The sequence below is a fragment of the Solea solea genome, chromosome 2 (assembly GCF_958295425.1).
Source record: "Solea solea chromosome 2, fSolSol10.1, whole genome shotgun sequence".
NCBI lineage: Eukaryota > Metazoa > Chordata > Actinopteri > Pleuronectiformes > Soleidae > Solea > Solea solea.
Genome location: NC_081135.1, coordinates 17,291,077 through 17,313,442, shown reverse-complemented (window position 1 = coordinate 17,313,442; position 22,366 = coordinate 17,291,077). Strand labels below are relative to the sequence as shown.

Sequence of the window (22,366 nt, the reverse complement as noted above, 5' to 3'; positions counted from 1 at the left end):
ACAATACATGGGGATTTACCCTGGTGTCAGTAAACTGAGAGATCACTGAGTTACAAATTGCTGTGAAATTGCAGAAAACTGCATCATTATTTTTATTTTACTCCCCTACAGCTCTAATTCTCCTCAGAATTATGTCTTGCTTGAAGCTCTGAGTCCCGAATCACACCAAACAGCCATATTTGGCATAAACATAGCATGAGCAGCTTGATGGACAGATATAGCAGTCTGTCTGTCTGTCTGTCTGTCTGTCTGCAGAGTGCTATCAATATAGCTGCCCTTCAGATGAGCTGTTGATTATCTACCCCAGGGAGTGAAATTGATCCCCTGCCTGCCCTCGGTGCTTACTATAAGTCCTGAAAGTGCAGAAAACCCTGTTTGCCAGAAACACTCACTTCATCTGAGCTCAACTGATGAACTAGCGGTGAGTAAAAGCCTGGCACGAATCACCTCATTAATATTCATGAGAACAACATTTATGAAATAAAATGGGCTCTGTCAAGCAATAATGTCAGACCTGACTGAGGGAGCGTTTGTGTGTATACAACAGTAGTACAAGGGCGGGCGGGAAAAATAAGCATTTATCCCGTCAAACTGCTGAACAAGCAGGTTTGTTTGATGCCAGAATTCACTTTTTCTTTTCAGTAATTTTCCAACCTGTTTGCAGGTGTCTTGCTTTAGTGCAATGTTGCCTCCGTCTGTTTAGACCTGAAAGTAATCCCCTCCTGTGTGCAGCACAGGTATGTCACCACACAGTAAAGTTTGCAACGTCTTAGTCACACCCTTACAAATACACTCTGGAAAATGTTCTATTTAACCATTTCAGTGTCATTTTAACATTAAAACAATTAAATCTAACAATATTCTTAGTCAATTTGTTCCTAATGAGAAATTATGTTCAATTGACTCTTATTTTTACATGGTAAAATTTACTGTGTGGAAAAATGTGAACTCATTTGACAACATTTTGATATAACAAACATTTGTTTATATTTCAGATGCTCACATTTTTGAAGCTATAGGCTGTAATTGCTTTCAAAAACATGCTTTATCTGATCTGTTGAAATATTCTTGTAGTCCTGATAATCATCAATAAACCAAATTGGAAAAAAGATCCAGTGTCTGTATCCCAGGGAAATCATAGGGACACTTTAGCTAGCAGTTGCCAAAATTATAACATGCTGACATTAAACTGCCCCAAATAAGCTCATGTTTACCAACAGGAGCTGTTTGTGTCATTATATCAACTAATGAACAAGCGGAAGAGATCAGGGACATGACTCCTCTGTGGACTCAGCAACATAGTCACTCTCGAGCAGCCTGGACTGGGCAGACATGTGGCATCTAAATTAGAGCTGCGGTGTTTTTGGAGAAGAAAGTTGCCTGAAGCAAGTTACATTTTTTAATACATTTGAGACCAGAAAGGATTTCTTTTTTTTAATGTGCATGTGTAGCAGAGTCTACATTCAGAAAAAAATCTGTGTATGAAGAGAAACCATCATATCAGAGAGAATTAACAGATGAGTTGTATGTTTTTCCTGTACATGCACTTAGCATTAGTGTCCTCCTTTATCACACATAAACACATACACACACTGTCTGGTTTCCATGACTTAAGACTTGCATTGACTTCCTCTAACTTTAACCAGAACTACTACTGACTACTACTACTACTAACCCTAGACTTAACCTAACCATACAACATGTCTCCACCTTAAAATGTAATTTTACATCATGGGGACTTGCTTTTTGTCCCCATAATGTGACTTTGTAAACAGATTTACATCTCCACAACATGAGTGATACCAGGAACACAGACACACACACACACACACACACACAGGTTTGTGAAGCTATGCTTCTTAGGACAATGCATTGACTTCCATTCATTTGGACAGGCATATCCCTAAGTTTAACCACAACCAGTTAACTCTAACCTTAAGCTAACCACAATTCAGATCTTAGCCATAAATTTAACAAGTTCCTCGGAAATTAGGTCCTGGCTCATTAGGACCAGGTTTTTGTCTCCATGAGGACTATTGCTCCTGAGAAGTTCAGTGTTTATGCATAAAAAGGTTATAAAGAGGTAACAAATACATATACAGACACTCATACACACACTCACACACTATCTGTCTTCTTCTTTCTACTCGCCCAGTTGCCTGTTATCTCAGGTTTTGCTGCAGTCTGTCCTCTGCTTGTGTCACAAATGATGACTCAGACTTTGTAATTGCCTTTTAATTATTTTTCAGAAAGGAACATGTGCCGGTGACGGTTAACTCGGGGAACAGGTCGCCTCAGGATACCGAGGGAAGGTTATGGCAACAAGGTCACATGTGTGAATCACCACACAGGCTGGAACATTTTGGGCAGCAACAACAATGTGGAACAAGTAACAGCTGTCTCCCTGGTTCATTTGAGAATAAGTGTGTGTTTAATCACAGGGCAGAAGAAGTTGTAAAAACTGAAATGAATCATGAATAAATTGTAAATCTACATCCAGTTTCCAAGTGGAAAAATGCGTCTATGTCCCCTGAGTATAGCGTGAGTGAGCACATTTTGTCATATTTTCAAAATGCACCTCTCTGTGAACATGCTCAGTATTCAGGAAGAGATGCGTGCAGATGTGGGCTGAACATTTATTAGGAGAAACTTACAGTGCATTCACACAAAGACATGTCATGAATTCAAATTGGCAACTTCACGATATGCAGCAAAACTTCCACGTGTGTGTAGAGTGAAATCAAATATATGGAAGATTTCGCTGGGTTCATGCAGGTTACTCTCGATCATTTATTTGAAATTGCAATTTCAGTTTAAAACCAATGCATTGAATATATTTGATCAATTCTCTGACTCTTCTTATAGGTTGTGTTGCAGCTCAGGCAGTTATTAAGGCTGAAATAGCAACCTCTTTCCCCCAAAGGGAAGAGTATGTGCCCCTGCTTAGTAGAACAGAGGTGCCCTCTCTCTCTGAGCTGCCCTATGATGGATCGAATTTGACTGTCATGCATTGGCCCAATTTCTCCAGACTGAAAACAGAGTCTAGATGACATGCAGAAATCTAGTTTGGAGTGTTTGATCAATAATGCAAAAAAAGTAAAATACTCCATATTTAATAGTTCATAGTTATTGTGTCTGTGTGTAACTCTGCTGCTGATTGTCTTGGCCAGTAACGTCTTGCAAAAATGTTTTAATCTCAAGGCTTGAGGCTTTCTTGGTAAAATAAGATACAACAATAATAATAATAATAACTCAGATTCAACTTGTGATTCTGTGACACTCTTATCTGTTAAGACATTGTTATTCCAAAAACATATTTTTACCATTGTCATTTTTGAGACAAAACAATGACTTTACAAATATGTACATGTATAAATGTACTATTTAATTTATATTTCCATCTCTGTGTATTTCTTAAACCAATCTTCAGCTTTAATGCCTTTTGTCTTCACTTAATGTTTCCCTCTCCGTCCTCTATCAGGTGGTCATTCACTGATTACTTTTTATACTTTATATTTCCTTCAGTACATTGCTTCCACCGCCACCCATATTGACCTTTGGTGTTATCCAGCTCTCCTCTTTCATGACACCTTCTCTCTCCATTCTCCCTTGTTCCACCTTTGTTCATCCCATTCTTTGGGAGAATTATAAAGCAGCAGCAGCAGCAGCAGCAGCAGCAGCAGCAATGCCCTGGACATTTTCTCCATGAGTGAGAATTACAGTGTCCTGGGCCAGGGGATCACAGCATGTGAAATCACTCTTACTCACAGTAAGGTATGTATTCCCTTTCTCCTAACACTTGCCATTTTGTCCTTAGCCCAGCCAACAACAGTTCCATTAACAAAGTGAAGGTGGAAACACTGCCGAAGCAGGTGGCAAAGTCTGTCCACCCCACTGAGTGCAGAGAGCCAGCGGTGGCCACAGGGTCACATACACAGGTCAGCATTTTCAGTCAGCGTGTGTTACGAGTGTGCTTTCAGGAGCCAGTGACTCAGCTTGGGACCAGCCAATGTCAAATGAGTCTGTTTGTTCTTGGGCTTTTCTCTCAAGGAAACTAAAGATAGTTTGGCCACACTGTATGATTCCATTGCCAAGAGTGCTCCAGTGTGCCCATTCAGTGTTGGCTGCCTGGAGTTACACAATGCCTTTAAGTACATATGAAGAAAAACAGGAACAAAAATTATGATAATCCTGGATCAAGTAGGGATTTAATCCCAAAAGCAATTTTGTTTAGGGCAAGTAAATAAAGACATGCACTGACAAACAAACACAAAGACACAATCAAAGAGCTGTATGATTTTATTTAGCCTATATGCATAGTTTTACTAAAAACACCAAAACATATTCATAGTCAAAGGGACTGATGTTCCTTAAAGCTCCAGTGTGGAACACCGAGGAGGGTTTATTGACATAAATTGATTATACTACCCATTATAATTCTTGGATAAATGTATCATTGCTCTAAATTACAAACTGTTTGGTTTTTGAAGCCTTGAAATAAGCCTGTAGGGAAGGACCTTGATCTATGGAGACTGCCATTTGCACTATGATGACCAACTAGGCACAGCAAGCTTTTTGTGAAAAAGCCAAAGCTAAAGACTGACTGACGTTCTTTTTGGAATGTGAAGTTTCACCTTAGTTCCCTGACAAAATTGGGAAAGTGATGACTGAGAGGCGAAAGAGGAGGAGTCGTTTGTTTGTTAGAATCTGCACAATGACCACTAGATGCCACTGATTTATACACACTGGACCTTTAAAACTATACTAAAACACAAAAAATACTATGAACTACGCACAATATTATCAGCAGAATATAGGTATCGGCTGATAATGGCTTTAAAACGTATAATCTTTTCTATTTATTTTGCGCTTTTTAAAACAACCAAGCTGTCATCTCAATTGTGCTGATTTACCACAACCAGCCATCCACAAAAAAATCCACAAAAATAAAATCATCATTACTCTCCTACTGCTTAACTAATATTTTGCTTCCATTTAGAAAGAAATACAAACAGCCCACAACATGACTCACTGAAAATAGTGCTGCTTCATTTTATTAGCACTTTCCTCAGAAAGAATTAATTTGGCATGACAGACGTACAGCCCTCACTAACGTTTGTCACATGATTGGTTTTACTTGTTCCTGTTTTTGCACTATGCAGTAAAGTGATTTTGACACTTCTTTGTATTCATTTTTTTTCTACCATCATGGTTCGAATTACGGGGGAGTGCCTGCTTGCTTGTCACATTTTGTTTGTGTAGTACACTGCAAATGACCACGACACTTCCATTTGTGCATGCAAACATGTTTAGTAGCAATGCCACCTGAAAATAGGGCTCTCCCAAATGTCACGGTGTAATTTGAACGCTGTCTCCATTGGATAGCAGGAGGAAATGTATCTCCAAAGAAAGACAGATCCAGAAGCTTCAGTCCTGGAGACGACAGCACTCACCACTGCACCAGCAAGATGACATCCATCCTCACATATTGCACCAATTTGAGTCAAACCCCACTAGTAAGTGTTTGTATGCAAACCAACTGGTTCAACAGTTCAGTAGTGGTTATCCACAGGAGCAAATATAGCTGAAGTACTAAGATATTCTCTGGAGATTGACCACAGAGGCTGTATGTATGAATGCATGTACATATACGACGCTCTGGACATTCTTGTGGAAAGTCCTCCGCCATCTCCTTAGCCAAAATCTCTGGGTAAAACCCAAGTGAGGCAAAATGAGAACAGATAATTCACTGGGAGCATGTTCTGCCGCCTATGCTCCAGACATTCTCCTGCTGTTGCAAACATGTCTGACTCAGACCATCTCCCACTGCTTTCCTCATAATGTGAACAGTAAACATGTCTTAAAATGGCATGCTATGGCAAATGTTTGTGTGATTATTTCTCTCAATGCAGTCTTTTGACCCATAACCAGTATTGTTTCATATATTAAATTCTTTATTTGTATCCAATAAAAAAACATTACATGTACTTAAATGTACTCTGTTTTTTAATCAATGAGAATGTGTTCAAATGATTATATGAATTCTACTACTACGAATAATAATGATATTAATAATTAGGATAAGGATAATATATTTAAATAAAGCCATTTAAAGACCGTTGAATATGCTGTATAGTTAAAGATTGCAAAGTAACTCATTGAAGGATTACAAAAACAAAGTCACATAGAAAAACTCATTGCATTAGTGGGAATGAAAAACCTGGGCGAACATGCAAATTACTTATTTTATCTACTTCCTTTTTAAATGGCAATCCATTTCCTGTCCCATTTCCTCATCCAGCCATAAGTCATGAATGTTTATTTTGTGCTGAACCATTATTTATTAACTAATCTTTATTTTATTAGTGCCTTAACATTTTTCACTCTCTGTTGAATTTAATTAAGGTACCTACATACATATACAATATAGTAACAACTGCAACATGGTCACTATATGACTGAGCTCCATTGTGGTGTTTTTTGTTTGTAGTTTTCTTCTTCCTCCAAGTTGTTTTGTCTACAACAGAACAACCATGGGATTGGTTAATCACCATTCCCAATCCCAAGATAACACACTGCATGTACAGCAACCAAGTTCCTGAATCCTGCACCATGCAGATGCTGAAACAGCGCAGGACTCTCAGGTCTACTCCTCCACATATTATTTAAAGCTCCCTCCATGTAATTCCCCTTAGCATGGTCATGCAAATTTGATGAAGAGCACACCCAGATAAGAGCCTGCATGCCAAAGAGCTATATGTATACACGCACTGTGGGTTGACACAGCCTGGGACAGTAATAGCCCTGGCTCTGCTGAGGTAATGCTCTCACCCGCAGCCAGCACAAAATCTTATGCAATAACTTCCACTGGCTGCCTGATGGAAAGTTATCAAAAATGTATCAAGGCTTTGACACTGTGTACACTAAGTGTATTGCCATTTTTAGTCCCGCAGCTTTGTATAACTTCAAGTAATAAGGCCCAGGATTGTGACCTGTGTCAAGCTCAAGTGTCCCCCCACCCTGTGACCTTCATGTGGAGGATAAAGCGGTAGACTGAATGAACGAATGAATGAATGAATGAATGAATGCATGAATTAAATTCTCACGAAAGCATTAAATATAGAGAGGAAAAGCAGTGAACTCTGCAAGCGTTTGTATTTTAACCACATCTCAAGAGGACTTCTAACATTTCAGGCACAGAAAGTCAATTACAAGGCTGAGGTTTTGAGTTCTTAGAATAATAGGGCGACATGGCTGAATTCAATTAAGAGCACCCAGAATAGAGTTGGCAATCTCTCAGAGGAAGACCCACAGTGAAAGATGACTGCTCTATAATGGGAAGGCACGCTGGCTGGTTAGAGGTAACATGTGCATGTGTATGGTATATGCAACACAGGGTCATCTAAATAATTAAACAAATCATGGTTACAGTAAAAGCATCCGAAAGCTTTTAATTAAGATATTACACACACTGTACTTTTTGAAAGCTTGGTCACAAGTTGACAACAAGATGGAGCAAATACTAAGGGGCACAATTTGATGCACATTCATGCATCATTAAGCCCAAGACCGAGACATAACACTTGACTGACTGTAAATACTTAATTGAACTGGATCAGGCTTGGTAAGCTTAAATGATGATAAGCTATAAGGCTGCACAAGTGAAGAGAGACAAAGGCAGACATGTGTAAAAATGTGTGTAGAAGTGATGGGAATTATATAAATGCTAGAGTCAAGTACAGACCTGAACCCTAAAAGTTACTTTATTTACATTGCTTCATCAAGTGATGTTTTGTAGGTTTAGTCACGAGTAACCTGTGCTTAAATGTAATAACAATAATAATAATAATAATAATAATAATAAAAATAATAATGATAACAATCTACCACTTTATCCTATCCTATGAAGCACAGTTGCACAGATAACAGATAATAATTGAATAAATACTTGGAATAATTAAGCTAGATATTAAGTGGCAAAAAGGCACCTGGTTTTGGGCAAGGATTATATTATTCTTCATAGAATTAACATACCAATAAAAAAAAAAAACAACAACATTAAAACCCATGATGTTATAGGGTTAAATCACATCAGATGTCCTCATAAGTAGCAATATGACACACAACAACAGGCACAGCATCTGATCATGACCTGCTCTCATGACTGTGATCTGCTGCTTGGCTGACGCCTCACTGTCACCGTCTGATAAATCAGAAAATGTTACACTATTTCAGGGTGTATCCGATCCTACAAAATACATCTAAGAGATCAATACTCTTGAATGTTAAGTAAAAACAACTGATTTAACACTATTTGTGTTAAATGTGTATTTGAAATTAATCTGAACTCTTTTTTTGTGTTAAAATACAACTAAGAGATAAACACGTTCTGGGTTAATGTTGAATTTAACAATTAACAGTATAGTTTATCACTATATCAGAGTGGATGCTAAATTCATCAACATTGGTGTTGAACTATAAATTGTAGTATTTGTGTGGGAACACAAAATTGTGACAGAATAATGTGTGAATGGAATGGGGGCAGGGGTGGGGGGGTGTTACGGAGATTTTGATTATCAGGTGAGATGACCGTTGATGGAACCTCTGGAGTCAGTGATGAGTTCAGTTGAAATATTGTACTGCAGACAGCTCAGATATGAGGAGAACTGAGACAATGCATGACATCTGAACATACAGTTCTGATACATACAGTTAGTAAGACTTGAGATAGTGTATCTGGTCCAAATGCCTGTCACCTTGGTATTTGGTGAGGGAACCTAGAAAGGCTCCTAGTTTGTGTCCTATCTTAAGATATGGCTGGGCCTGGTTATAAGAATATGTGAGTAATTAAATTAAAGTTAAAGTTGGCTGAAGATTAAATCTTTATCTCACAGGGGGGTCTCCTTATCTCACCTATAGGGCACCAACATGTCTAGAGCCAGCCTTGTCTATAAACTACCACATTAACAACATTTACCAAATGATACATCAATAATTGATTGATGCGTGGGGGCTCAGCGTTTGGTGCAAACACAACTATGGACACATACAAGAGAGTCCAAGAGACTCATTGCATGGCAGCAACGCCAGCTGTGAGGTGCCTACACCGGGAACATGTAAACCTCCTGTAGTCCAATCATTGTTGTTGAGTGTCTAAATATGTCCAAAGTCAGGGAGAGTGAAGGGAAATGCACACATTGTACTCACTCCATTTCCCACGACCATTCCTTCAAGGTGTCGGGGGCAGCAGCTGACTAGAGGCAGCGGCTGAATTACAATGCGCCCTGCGCAGGCTCCCTCTCCCCTCCATCCCCCTTCCTCTCCTCCCTCACTCACTCACTCTGCTTCGTGTGCCCGCGGCGTTAAGAGATTCCTGTGACCCAGTGCTGACAGCTAACGGCGTGAATGTTTTAACTTCAACCAGCCATCACCATGACACGGAAAGTGACGCTGATGGAGACGGAAAAAGCAGCATTGTACTTAATATTTGCAAACACAGCTGTCTACTAGTTTGCATACGATTTAATTATATTACATGGTACATGTGTTGACGGTGAAGACCAGGTTAACCTATAGAGTTCTGGACTAATGTGCATGGATAAAGTGCAACAAACTTGCAGATAGAGTCAAAAGGAAGACAAAAAGCCAGCTGCCTGTACCTCATCCTGCTGCTGTTGATTCTGTCTCTGATTCGGCTGCTCCTTGGTGGCTGTCATTGTCAATTAAATACAAAACGAAAAATAAACTCCTCTGGGTAAAACTTGATTGAATCCCGACGAGGAAAAAATACAGCCAGATTCCAGTTTCTTTGCTTTTTTCGTCTTCCCCCCTTGTCTGTGAGGAGGAGGAGGATGCGACGATGCAGGGCAAAATGCGGAATCTTAAACAGGAGTAGTGGAGGACAGATCCGTCACGATTGAATGTCTGCGAGGTCTTAGAGAGAAAGAGAGAGAGAGAGAAAGATAGAGGGGGAGAGAAAGAGAGAGAGAGAGAGAGAGAGGGAGAGAGAGCGTCTGACGAGAAGCCAACGCATGAAGCCTGTGTGCTTTTACTTCAGCATCAGCCTCCCCCCACCTCCACTCACTCCATTCTCCTCCTCCTCCAGGAAAGAAAAATGGGAGGAGAGTTTCGGACACGCTCGTTATTGAATCTGTGGAAGCTGAAAGTGCTCTCACTTTTTTTCTTTTTTTTTTGCCACCTCACCACTTTCGAATCCATACCTCAGTGGGTGCATGGGTGGAGGGGACTTGTAACCAGATGAGGGAAGGAATTCATCTTAGAGGGCGAGGAGATGGTGGGGATGAATGTGGGGGTTCAAGTGGTCTTGTAATGGTTTTCCTGTAAGGATGGAGGAATGTTGTTGCATTTGCTCAGAAGCAGCAGTGACAGCGTGTGGATGCCCGGGAGCTGTCCGCGGTGCTGGAATCACCACTGCACTTCATTCATTGTTTCGCCACCATGAACACCAGCTCTACTCTTTCTTTTTTCTTCTTCTGTATACCGTGCGTTAAATACTGACCACACTCTGGGTCACTCACTGTGCTCTATGGCTCAACAATATAGGAATAATATATAAATACACTATTTTTTCCTTCAGATATTGCAATTGTGATTTAAATGTGAAATATGATCTAAAAGTTGTAGCAAGTAGTTTTGTGTTTTTGTTAATGACATTATTCTGTATGCTGTTTCTTCATCTAAAAATAGGCAAACTATCGAAGTTGATGGAGGGAGCATTTGTGTGTATAAAGCTGCAGCGCACAAAACATTAAAATTGGAGGTGTAGAATTCACTGTTCATTGATACTTTCAGTCAAACTCCAACCTGTTTGCAGTCATCTCGTTTAACTAGCACAATGTTGCTAAAAAAAAAAAAAAATAAATAAAACCAGTCACTTCCGGTGTGCAGTGAGGGAATGTCACAATATATTAACATCACTACACTGAGAAAGTTGGTCAGTTGCTCTCAAGTCAAACATCAGTTCTATTAAAACCTCGACTACTATAGTGTACTAATTGCGGTTGAACTTAAATCAAAACCAGAACAATTAAATGAGAGTTTTTGCGAATTGCCAGTTGCATTGATTTTAATTGGGGTTTGATTTGAAAACTATTAATGTTCAGCCCTTCTGTGCTGCTTTAGAAAATCTTCAGGTTTTTGCTTAATGGATTTAAGCAACAGGGTTGAATTGTTCAGTAGAAGAGAAGAGTCCGCACTGCTCACCACACCTCAATCTGGATACTTATATGAAGGTTGTAGTGCCACCAGTTTGCTTGTTCCTCTCATGTGTGAATATTCTGCGAGTATTCTGATTTCCTCTTACAGTCCAAAAACATGCAGAGGTTAATTGGCCACTCTACATTGAGAGTAGGTATGAATGTGAGAGTGAATAGTTGTTTGTCTGTCAACAGAAAACACTGGTGACTTTAATGTTGATGACACAAAATCAACACTGAGCAGAATGAGGCTGTGATGTTGAGTCTCATATATATTTTTATACCACCAAAAAATTCTATATCCTAGGTTTGTGTCTGACTTTGGCGGTTAATTACCATGCTCATTAGTGTTTGCTGGGTGTAACATTCACACACAGACACACACACACTCACACACTGACCAACTACAGCTACTACTACTACCAAGTTAATTGCTAAGTTTTTTTTCACAATCACACTGACTGGGTTTTTCTTGATTTCTTCTTCTTCTCACTACTATACTATGTATCTAGTTATTTATTGCAAAATCATTTCAAAATCATTTCACCATGGATATCTGTCAAATGAGTGTATTTCTGTTGATTTTCAGGCATTGTCTACCTACATGAACAGCTGTTTGTGCTCTCCGGGCCAACTTTGCCAACGAGCTGAAGAGGAGACGCCAAGGATGCAGAGCTGGTGTCAAACAGAGAGATGGACGAGCGAACAAGAATGCAACAACAATATCGGGAATGCAGCATCATGCATTCAAAGAGACTTGGCGAAGGGAGGCATCCCCAACTCAAAAATGACTTTTCCCAGGTTTCAGACTAACGTCATGGTTGTTCCAGTTCCAAAGAAGTCCTCTCCATCTGACCTCAACGACTACAGACCGGTCACCCTGACATCACACTGCATGGAGGTCTTGAGAGGCTGATGTTGACCCATCTTAGACATCAAGTTGCCACCTCTCTAGACCCACTGCAGTTCCCAGAGTTGGCGTTGATGACGCCATCATCGATCTGCTTCAGAGAGCTACTCCAACCTGGACAAAGCTGGCAGCACTGAGAAAGTCTGTCACATGGTTTGTGTACAAGGATAATTCACAATTCAATCTCATAACACTGATACCTTAAACTGTTGACACTGTGTTTTTATAATGCACCATTTTGTTATTATCTTATTGTAAGATTAACTTGCACAGTTTAATTATTCGTCTTAGTCTTCATTTGTATGTTTTGTGTATTTAGATATTGGGTATGAATAATCTTAAAATAACTTCAACTAAATCATGTACTTAATGCCTAATGCAAAGGACATTGAGAATTACTGCAACATTAGATTGCTGCTCCTCCACATTATTCCTGAAAAGTATTTTTTTTTTGTGCAGCTCTCACTATGTGCCTATCTCACATTTATTTGAATGTCCTTTAGCAGTGAACAGCGTTTTTATTCTGGTGCATTGTATTGTTGGACAAAACCACCAGTATGTAATTAAAAAGAATGAATAGTGGTTGTTTTTTGAGTGTCTTTTTTTTGTCACATTGAACCAAAAATGCTGACATGTCTATGTGGCTTTGGGACAAGTCTAGTAGCTGTGCAAAGCTAACTCAAACCTTAGCTGAAATATTTATGGAGACACTATTGCACTATGATCAAATCTTAACACCACGGCCCCCAAGAGGTGGATGTAAACCAAATTTACTGATAATGACAGTCAGTCAGTTCGTCCATGCCCAGTTAGTAGGTCGACTATGTCATTTAATTGTACTGTCACAGCTAATTGTCTGTGTCATAGCCATCAACCAGTAGTGGGGAGCTGATTTATTGAATATGTGTCCGCTTCTATGTAACCCCTTACCGCTCGTTAATATTATAGTTTTTGGTTTAGCTGACTGCTAGTTGTTAGCATGTAAGCTTTCTAGCTTCCATGAACATTCAAATGTGAAATTCTCATAATCTCAGACTCCTTGTCAGTCCAAAAACTGCAGCAGCCTGGAATTCCTCATGTGTTTCTACTTTTATAATTCCCTCCTTGTTTACATGCATTTTAGAGGTTTTAGTTGGAACAATAATAATAATAATGAAAAAAAAAAATGTCAATGTCTAATGTCATGCAAAAACATAGTGTTGGGAAGTTTCCTGTGAAAAAATTGTCAACCCCCATTTACTTCCATCTTTCCCCACCAGCACCATATGACAGGAAGAAATTTGGAATTGTGTCATTTGTACATATGTGTATTCTTGTTTAGAGCAACAATCAATATTGAAGGGGGCGATAGGACAAGCAAATTTCTGGCAATAAGCAAAAAACTTGATTCTGATATGACCATTGTCAGTCATGGCTGCATATTTGATGTATATCTGATCTGAGTGATGTGATGTGATACAAATGTGATATGACCATCAGATTTGACAGATGTTCAGATCAGATTCAAGTCAATTGAAAATATATGTCACTTTAATGAGTCACTTAACCCTGCGGAGCTTAGTGACTGTAAAATCCCTAGGCATGTGATCATCTTACCAGAGAAGGATAATGTGCAGGATAGCCATAGGTTTTCATGTAACCCGACACACATAATATAGGTCACATTATCAGTAACCAAGCTCGGTCACACCAAACCTTATATACAGTGTCCCACAAAAGTACACATAAGGAAAATAAAAGAACCTCTAGAACACATATGGCAGAATGAATGATGGACTTAAGAAAATAATATGGCAAGTATTAATCCTATTTTCACACCAGAAGCAGATAGAGAAAAGATAAGTGGAAATAAATAGGCTTACATGTGGTCCAAAAAAATCAGCAAAACATGAGGGAAGAGCCATGACCTGAACAGACAAACAACACAGATATACAAACATAGCAAGAGACTGGAGAGCACAGAGATTTATTTCAGAGACAGGAATAATTGAACACAGGTGAAACCCATGAGGGCAGAAGAGGGAAATGAGAATATAAGTAAAACAGGAACTGACAGGAAGGAGTCCAAACGGCACTATTCCATATCACTCCAAGAAGCAAGAAATACAAACCATACCAAAGACCAGATTTTGTATTAATTTTCCAGGTGGGTTAAGTTTAGCCTAACCCCGTTTCAATGTCGGTTGTAGTTACTTCACCCCATGTAGTGGGAGTGAAGTATTGTTTTTAGTGGGTCTGTGTGTCTGTCTGTCTGTCTGTGATTCCACACTTGCACTTGCCAAGATGACCAACAGAGGCCGACAGAGGCTTGTTGCGTGAATGGGGTGAAGTCTGCCACCTTGTTCTTTCTTATTTCAACCATAAGAATTCTTGAAGGCCTGTTGTATCTTAAGTTTTTTCAACTGATTAGTGAATTGGGCCCACACTGGATGCATGACCAGAGAACTTATATTGCTGAATGTCTTGCTTCATTTTCAGTCAGGACACATGATAAGTGAATAGTGTATGGTTTTCCTGGGATTAGAACTCTCATCTATTATTCCCATGAAGTGCAAGAGCAACATAAACAGGAAGAAAAAAACATTTCACAACAATGTCGCATAATTCAATGTTGCAATCTCTTGCATATGCCACAAGTCCAATACTTCCTGTTTCTGTTTCAGCAATTTACTATTTCAGTTCCCTGAATCCATTCATTGTTTTAAAGAAGGCTTTTAATGCGAAATGTATGCAGCTTCAAACTGATGAGTCCTGGTATTTTGTTGAGTACAGAGTGTCGTTTAAATGTATATTATTCCATTACCAGTAGCAAACCCTGCATGAAACAGAGCAGCAGCTCCACAGCAAAAATACTCACTGTTTGAACTATGGAGTGAGAGAGACATACACTCCAGGGAGACATGAGGAGGGAGGGAAAAAGAAGTAACTTCACATGGTGTGATCTGAGCAGAGAAATGTAGACAACATAGAGTACAACAAGAGTAAAGATATGTTAGTTAGCTATAAAAAAGCTAAAACAAATAATTGATTTAATGTAATTATTTACCACTCATTCATTTTAGTCTATACAACAATATTGTATGTGCATCTTAAGTGCTTTATGTATATTTTTGTTTTGTGGGCCTGTTTTTTTTTTTCCACCTGACATTAGAATGCTGATGTACATCATCATTTAAATATATAGTATATTAGACATAAGGTTGCAATGTGTAAGAAATGGTGACATCTGATGGTTAGACTGCAGGCTGTAATAGATGGAGGATTCCTCCTCCTATTCCTCCCCTTCCAAAGTGTTTCAGGGAATTACAGTGGCCCTTGAAAATCAGGAAGGATGTTGTTGTTCTTTGTTTGTGTGATAAGGTTATGCTTCCAAATGTGAAATATACTCTCTGGTTAGTTTGTTTGTTGAGGGTACTGTAGAAACATGACAGCACAAAATGTCAGCCGATACTAAAGCAAAAAATAATTATTAATAATAAAAATTATTTATATATATATATATGTGTATATATATATATATATATATACATACATATGTGTATATATATGTATTCATATATTTCATATATAAAAGCAATTTTACACTTATGCAAACATTGATGATTGAACATTGATAATCTCTGTCAATACATTATGGACTTCACCAGCACTTAACACTTAACCAGCTACATGTACTTAGACATTATGAATGTCAGAGCTTGGATTGAGGAAAATCAATTCAAATTGACTGAGTTAAAGCATTTTAAAGTATGTGTTATGGTTTTCAAAACAGAAACAAAGCAGAAGTTGCAGAGATGCTCCACCACAGTCAAGCAGGAGACACTCACACACAATGTGAACTGGGTGAGACACAGCAGATCAGCACTGCTGTCATCACGTGCCACACACATCCAGTGTGAAACCAGCCTAATGGTGGACTGATGTTGGAGTGTTTAAGGACCAGAGCCCCATCTACAAAATAGAGCCTCAAAGTTGATAACTTTGAGGCATGAGGAACATGAGGAACCTTAAAAATATAACAAGTCTAAATTTCCTCACTAATTTGCAATCACATCACCAATTTAGTGATGTGACGAGATCCTTTGATATTTGCAATAACCGTTTCACATGTCCTCTGTCAGGGAATGTTGGCGAGTGCCTTTCTTTGCTGGGGAGGCACCGTCTGTGTTCATGACAAAAACAGCAGGCTGATTAAAAAACAGATGGCTATCATTGGCTTGAGCCCAGATTTATCTGAATTAATTAATTAAGAAAAGTGAATAAAGATCACTGTAGTGTAGTTATCATTTAAATATAAACAAGCGTTCTTTACATTCAAACCATTGTCACACATTGCTGGTAAAGTGTATCAGCTCCATTTGACTCTCTCTCTCCCTTTTACATCACGACTGACGGAGGGAAGGTGGGAGCATGATAGCTAGGCTCGTCAAGTGAGAGGACAGTGTAGTTTAGGTTAAAGACTTAACCTTGGTTGTCTGAAAAATGTGTGAGGTAGTGAGATGCCAAAACAAGGGTTCAAAGAGAACAGGAATATGGAGTTGTCCTTTCAGAATGCTCTGCAGGCTCACCAAAGACATGGGGTAAGTCTAGGGTGGTAGCAAAACTAACAGTGTTTTGGAAACAGAAGGAACACGCTGACGTTTAAACTAAAAACTCTTCCTGGTTTTCACTAAGCCAGCACGAGTAAACTCTCAGCTAAAGATGCAGAGATGATCTAGAGTCAAAGTCTGCAGAAGTTACCAAGAGTGTTTAGCAATGAATTATATAATTTAGCAGCAGTTGAGCAAAGTGATGCCGCAGTGCTCTGCTGTTGTCTCATCATGATGCTGAAATTTAAATGCCTTTTTCCTCTTAGGCCACTGAGTCCCTCAGGGTTAACTATGTAAACATTGTTGATTGATATTGGAAGTTCAAATCACTAAAGTTACCTTACTTCCAAGTTTCCTTTTAGTGACCACTGACCAGAAGTTTAGGAGCTGGGTTACATTTTAGCGGAAGTTGTAAGTGCACATAGTCAAATCTATTTCTTGGGGGCCATCCCTTAATGTATTTAAATGTTTCAAATGTTCTGTCACTGAGCATATTGCAGTTCCTCCGTATTCTGCTAAGGCTTTATGTTTTCAAAGTATTTCATTTATTTGTCACTGTAAATTGACCGAATATGAGAGTAAATGGTTGTTTGTGTGTGTTTGCCCTGTGATGAACTGGTGACCTGTCCAGGGTGTACCCTGCCTTTCAACCTATGTCAGATGGGATTGGCTCCAGCTCCCCCACTACCCTCATATGCAGGATAAAGTGGTAGACAATGAATGAATGAATGAATAAATGTTCCTTGTTGTTTGCATGTACTGTTTAATGGAACATATATTTCAACAAGTATTCTCTCTCCACCACATGCAGATGTAAATCTGCTGTCGAATATTTCACGGAAATGAGAGAAATGCCAGCAAAAGACCTTGGTACAGAGTGGAGTCGGAACATCTCTTTCACTCAAAACACTGATGCTCAAATATTGACATCCTCTGTTTGACCTGCTCTAACTTTGGAATGTCAGAGACGTGAAGTAATTGTAAACACTGTGTAACAAATATAGCATGGTGTACAGCATGGGGTGGACATCTTTGAAGGTCAACATCTATTGTATCAGAGGAAGAATGTAAGTTAAAAAGCAAGGGAGAAAACAAAAGGTGTTTCATTCTTTTCGGGTGTGTTGAGTGTATCTGTGGAGCTCATTAGCATAAATTCCTCTTAACCTGTGCTTATGTGCACCACTTTCAGAGAGATACTAATGGAGTTTGCCTGGAACAGAGAGCTATGCACATAAGTGATGCTTGTGGAGGATGAATATATCTAATAACCTTTGGAGAGTTGTGCCATTTAAAGGTAAAGGTTGCATCTTCATTGGGCATCTTTGAAACCATTTACTTAAAATGATCTTACTGTTGTAGGCTCTCAGAAGTCGATGTAATAGCTGGTTTACATTCAAATGTATTGCACATTTGATTATTGTTGTTTTTTTTTTTGCAAAATGAAAATTCACATTGTTTCCATCAACATGATGCGGCATAGACCACAGATAAAATACTGCATTTATAGTCATGGAAGATATGCCAAAGAGCCATAAATAGCAACTGATTATGCATTATGTTGTTAAAAAAAAATAAAAAAAAATAAACAAAAGCATCTATTTCTGCAAGTAAACAATGGTGTTGCAAAGGCATCGTGCCTAAACCGGACCCAAACATGGGAACTAGATCTAAGTTTCTGTCCGAAAGCAGACCAACCAAATCAATATCTGTAGCATTGATATATTAGTTTTGACAACGGTAAATCTTTTTATAAAACAGTAGGTGAGATAGAAACTAAAATGTTTCTCAAACGCTGTTGATGAAAATCTGGAGGCTCAAAAACCTTCTTCCGCAAAGAAATAGAGAAGCTTGAACCTTGTCCTGCATTGAGTGACTTGAAATGTAAGTTGTGTAGTTGTATTTCTTTGCATTTATTTTGTACATAATCTCATTACTGGAAAAATACAACCTGTTCCCCACCCTAACTCTTAACTGCATCATATAATAATTATGTTTGCTCCATGTAAAATGATCATATGATCATTTAAAGAGTAAATGCAACAACTGGCTTGGTCAGAAATATAGAGACTAGGCCAGTCTCTATATTTCACAGTTGGAATTGACAGTTTTAAAAGCACATAAAGACTACAGCAATGGTGGGGGAAAAAAAAGACCAAGTCCGTAATTATATTGATCCTTAATAAGCTTTGCTTTCACTGTGTTTATTTGGTTTTTTTTTATTTTAGGACAGGATTTTATGACAAAAAAAAAGTTGAACACAGGGGTGGTCATTATTTCATGACAAAACTGGAAAAAATCTGTCTCACTGTAAGCATCTTTGTACTGATGAGTGTTTAAATCATTGACCAAATAGGAACTTCTGAGGACATGAAAGCTGTCTCTTAATGTTTTTTTCTATGACATGTGTTTTTAAAGAAGTATAAAAGAAGAGCCGAGAATAACCGAGGACAAAAAACACCAGTGTTCTATCAAAAGTGTCAGACGTGTGATTTCAGTCTTTTCCATAAGATGAGAGATGGTAACTTTTATTGTTTTGCTTCACTACAGTAAGAAGATTTATTTTGATAGTGGCTGAACATGCAACTCAAATAGGGGGCTGTGAGCATTGCTTGGTCTAAGAACAAGTAAAAGAATATTTGGCGAAAAACAAACCAAATTCACTTTCTATACCCAAATTTGAGTCAGAAGTCAGAAATGAATCAAGCATAACATTCAACCACTAAAAGTATTTTTTTTTATCTTCAAAGAAATGGCATGTATTATCATGTAATATTTTGACAAAAAAGTGACAGCCCTCATAGAGACTTATGCCTATATCACAGCGTATGCCATGATGGGGTTGAAAAGGTGAGGTGAGGTGGTGAGAGTATGCAGTTGTCAGGTGAAATGCTTTCCTTGAAACTACTTAGCAGAGGTGTGGAGATTGTGTGTGTGAGAGGGTGGAAATTCAGAGTGCAGGAGAGAGAAAAGGGAAGGGGAGAGAGAACGAAAGAGAGAGAGAGAGAGAGAAATATAGACAGAAAGAAAGTGAAAGAGAGAGAGCCGCAGGGAAGTGTTTTGCTGAGATGTCTGCTGTTGATAAAGTATTTATGACCCTGGGGCAATTTAGTGCAGACATTCAGGAACTCCACGCCACCGGGCTGCTGATGAAAGTTTCATGACTGAACTCCACTGTGTGCCAGTGTGGCTTAGCCAGAACAACTCCACATCCAGAACATCACATAATTACAGCAACTATTCTTTTCTAGCTCTTGTTGCTGTGAGGAAAAATATCACCCCAGAGTTCTAATATAAACTTTTCATGGTTTAGTATTCTTCACTTTTTCTTTACTTTAAATGTTTAGCATGATAAGATGTAAACAGATATTCAAAAATGGGGATTCTGTTTTCAGTGAACTAAACCATAGTGGGTGAATCATGGAGTTGCATCTAAAATAGTCCAAATCGACTTTACTTGTTTAAAAGCATGTGGTTGTTACTGATACTCTTGGGTGTGTATTTGGAATTTGCTGGGCATAACACAAAATGAAGCAAACACAGCACCATCTCCCATTGCTTTAATAAGCTAGGTGCATTTGCCCCTTGGCCAATAATGGTGAAATAGTAGTAATGGAATTCCAGATAGAGATAAAATGTCTCCATTGCTGCTGAAAAAGTCACAAAAGGCATGTGAATCAACGCACTGATCCAATGCCACATCCTTAATGCATACTACTTTGTATGACCGCCTGTGGTTAAGACCCTGTGTGCAAAGACTTCATGGTTGCAAGTTCAACTCCACCTCTGGCACTCAATTCCCTTGTAAGTTGCTTTGGATAAAAGCGTCTGCTAAATGATATGTAATGTAATGAGGTGTGAAGTGCATTGTTGTTGTTTGTGAAAGAGACGTGTGTTTTTATTGTTTTCTAAGTATTGGCCTCACTTTAAGGAATTATTATCCCAGGATTTATTTAGTTGTACATAGTTGCTGTTTCATTATTTTATACTGCTGCTGTACCATATTTACACTATTTTTTTTCCAAAATGCTAAATGCATGCTAAAAGTTTTAAAACGTAAGAATTGTTTCTTCCTAGATTTATTGAAAATTGAAGTTGCATTTCACTCTTTGTACCCTTATTTTACCATTGAAAGCTTTGGTGGTGTCTTATTTTGTAAACCGTTAGCAGCAGTAATATATTTGTGGATTATTATTTTGAAATTGCTGATGCTGCACTTCATGATGCTATTACATGTATTATTTAAAACAATATTAATTTTATAAACTGTAGCTGCACTTCTACAGCTTGCAATTTAATTAATTAAAGATAATAATTTAAACATTTTAAATATTACATTTTTTGGCACTTTTCCTCTTCTTACTGTTAAACTGAATACTTAAAGGGCTAAAACAGGAGTTCTGTGGCTTTATTATTTGAATGTTTTCCAGGCCTCACAGCAATGGTTATCACTTTCATAAAGTTAGTAAGTCAAAGTTAAGTGAAAGTTTATTTCTAAAGCACATTTTAAAACAACAATGAGCATCACTGTTAAAACATGTCACATAGGTCAATGTCTGTGTGTGTGAACTCGGCACCTACTTATTTAGTGCATATTACTAACTTGATAATTAACCTAAAAATAACAGTGAAACACAATAAGACTGACTTCACTCACACCAGTTTTCACTGCTGCACAACGTCAAAGCACCATCAGTACTTGACCCCTCCTCTTATGACCATAAAATGCCGAGCTGCTCAGATGAGTGCATTTTCGATTTACACAACACAGGAGCCAGACAAGACTTCCTTCACTTATGTCACTGTGACCCTCTGGAACAATTATGTTGCCCACCCCTGGTTTATGTTGTGTAATCTTAAGGATTCTTCCTTAAGGTAGGAACCTTGACTTGAAAAAAAACATTAAAAGCCATTTTCTGTATCCATTTGTTTGTTTTTAAGAGCCACCAGTATTTACATACAGTATCAGCACCAATTTGAGCCTCCCAGTGCCATAAATAGTAACATCAAAATGGTCAATTTGCTCTGCTGTTTGGGTTTTCCAAATGCTCTACCTCAGGCGTATAATCATCAGCTGCACCAGATGACCAGCAGAGGCCTCATTCATTATGCAAGAGTGAGTGTGTGAGTGAGTGTTTCGCAAAATATCCCACAATCAAAATCACTCGAGTAAAATGCTGCTCAATGGGGGGAAAAAACACCTTTAACCTTTGCAGTTTGAACAAAGACAAGTGTGTTTCACAGTTATGCATCTACAAACCAGGATATGGCTTTCAGTGCAAATAACAGGAAAGATATATATTTAAGCCTCTTGACAAAAGGCAAATCTAATAGACTCTGCAGCTAAAGTCTACAATATCTTCAGACTATGTACGCTTCTTTATTATACCATGAGACCACCTTTTTTCAAGCTTCAGTTTGCGTCTCTGCTGTCAGCACACAGGAGTTGTTGATCCACTGTAGCCTCCATCATTGAGTTATTATGTGACTTCTGTGTTGTAAATCCTATGTTTCACAGGTAAAAATCTCAGAAATAGACTCAAAGATATGTAGCCATCTGCCTCGGCCGGTTGGGGTGAAAGGAAATCAGGGGACAGAATGAATTGGTGAACATATTCTTTGGACATTGAGAGTTCATGGTTAGAATCAGTCTC

General features: G+C 38.5%; 1 protein-coding gene across 2 annotated transcripts in view; it reads right to left on the bottom strand.

Annotated features, from left to right (window-relative positions):
• The window catches only part of LOC131444761 (inactive dipeptidyl peptidase 10-like), a 278,070-nt gene that overhangs the window by 149,910 nt on the left and 105,794 nt on the right, over positions 1-22,366 (bottom strand). Inside the window, exon 1 of one of the 2 annotated variants that reach the window (XM_058615398.1) lies at positions 9,660-10,043. The exons of the other annotated variant lie outside the window; for it this stretch is intronic. Coding sequence (XP_058471381.1) covers positions 9,660-9,716 — 57 coding nt within the window. The 5' untranslated portion in view covers positions 9,717-10,043. Of the gene's footprint in view, positions 1-9,659; positions 10,044-22,366 lie in introns of those variants that run through there. 2 annotated transcript variants of the gene reach the window in all.